General features: G+C 39.2%; 1 protein-coding gene across 1 annotated transcript in view; it reads right to left on the minus strand.

Annotated features, from left to right (window-relative positions):
* Nucleotides 1–228: 228 nt before the first annotated feature.
* Nucleotides 229–1,034, minus strand: part of LOC107058841 (uncharacterized transmembrane protein DDB_G0289901-like) — a 4,706-nt gene continuing 3,900 nt past the window's right edge. The window contains exons 2-3 of the mRNA XM_015305019.1: nt 493–1,030; nt 229–414 (exon numbers count right to left, since the gene is read on the minus strand). Of these exons, the coding sequence (XP_015160505.1) occupies nt 229–414; nt 493–1,030 (724 nt within the window). The remainder of the gene's footprint in view (nt 415–492; nt 1,031–1,034) is intronic.

Consider the following 1,034-nt stretch of genomic DNA (forward strand, 5'->3'; position numbering starts at 1 on the left):
CTTTTGTATTTAAGATGTATTGATGATTTGTTCATTTGAGTACTATGATAATGTATGAAAATATCCAGATTAAGACTTATAATTATCATAGCAAATTCATAAGCAAAAATAACTTGTTTGTCATAGCAAGCTAACACAACAGTTGAAAATTAAGTTAATAGTGAAAAGTATCATAGACAATGTCATTGAGAATTTAGCTAGGCAAAACATGAGTCTTTACTATGAAATTTATGTATCTTGAGTGCTTGGTGTGGACTGAGTGGCTCGCTTGTAACTTTGTTCTTGTAGCTGCCTTTGAGTAACTGCAGCTCCACCCTTCCACCTTAGTCCATTGGGTTTGTAACCAAGATCGATATTGGTAGGCACTGAACTCTTCAATGGTGCACAATGTAACACTTTATCAGTAGTTGCAGACTGTTAAAAGGCAATAATGATATTAGTTAGAGAGATTCTATAGAATCAAATTAAAGGTCCTTAAATGATAATACTTACCCTTTCAATCACACTACCATTTGCTCCAAATAGCACACCAAAACCAGCTGTTCTTGGCTTCTCTGTTCTTGGCCTCTTATATCCGGGATTTGCACCACCTCTTTTAACTTTGCTACTCTTATTTGAGCCACTAGCACTAGTAGTTGACTGTTGAGTACTAAATTGACTTGTTGGTTGAGCAACACTTGCAAAATTTAAAGAAATATTTGCAGCACGTCCACCAGTAGTTGTTGCAGCAGTAGTTGCACCTCCAGAAGCTGCTGAAGTAGTGGTTGGTCTTTTAGTAGTTGCACCACCACTTCCACCAGTAGTTACACCTATAGAAGCTGCTGAAGTAGTTGCACCACCATTTCCACCAGTAGTTGCACCTCCAGAAGCTGCTGAAGTAGTGGTTGGTCTTTTAGTAGTTGCACCACCACTTCCACCAGTAGTTACACCTATAGAAGCTGCTGAAGTAGTTGCACCACCATTTCCACCAGTAGTTGCACCTCCAGAAGCTGCTGAAGTAGTGGTTGGTCTTTTAGTAGTTGCACCACCACTTC

This window comes from Solanum tuberosum, unplaced genomic scaffold (genome assembly GCF_000226075.1).
Source record: "Solanum tuberosum cultivar DM 1-3 516 R44 unplaced genomic scaffold, SolTub_3.0 scf00672, whole genome shotgun sequence".
Lineage (NCBI taxonomy): Eukaryota > Viridiplantae > Streptophyta > Magnoliopsida > Solanales > Solanaceae > Solanum > Solanum tuberosum.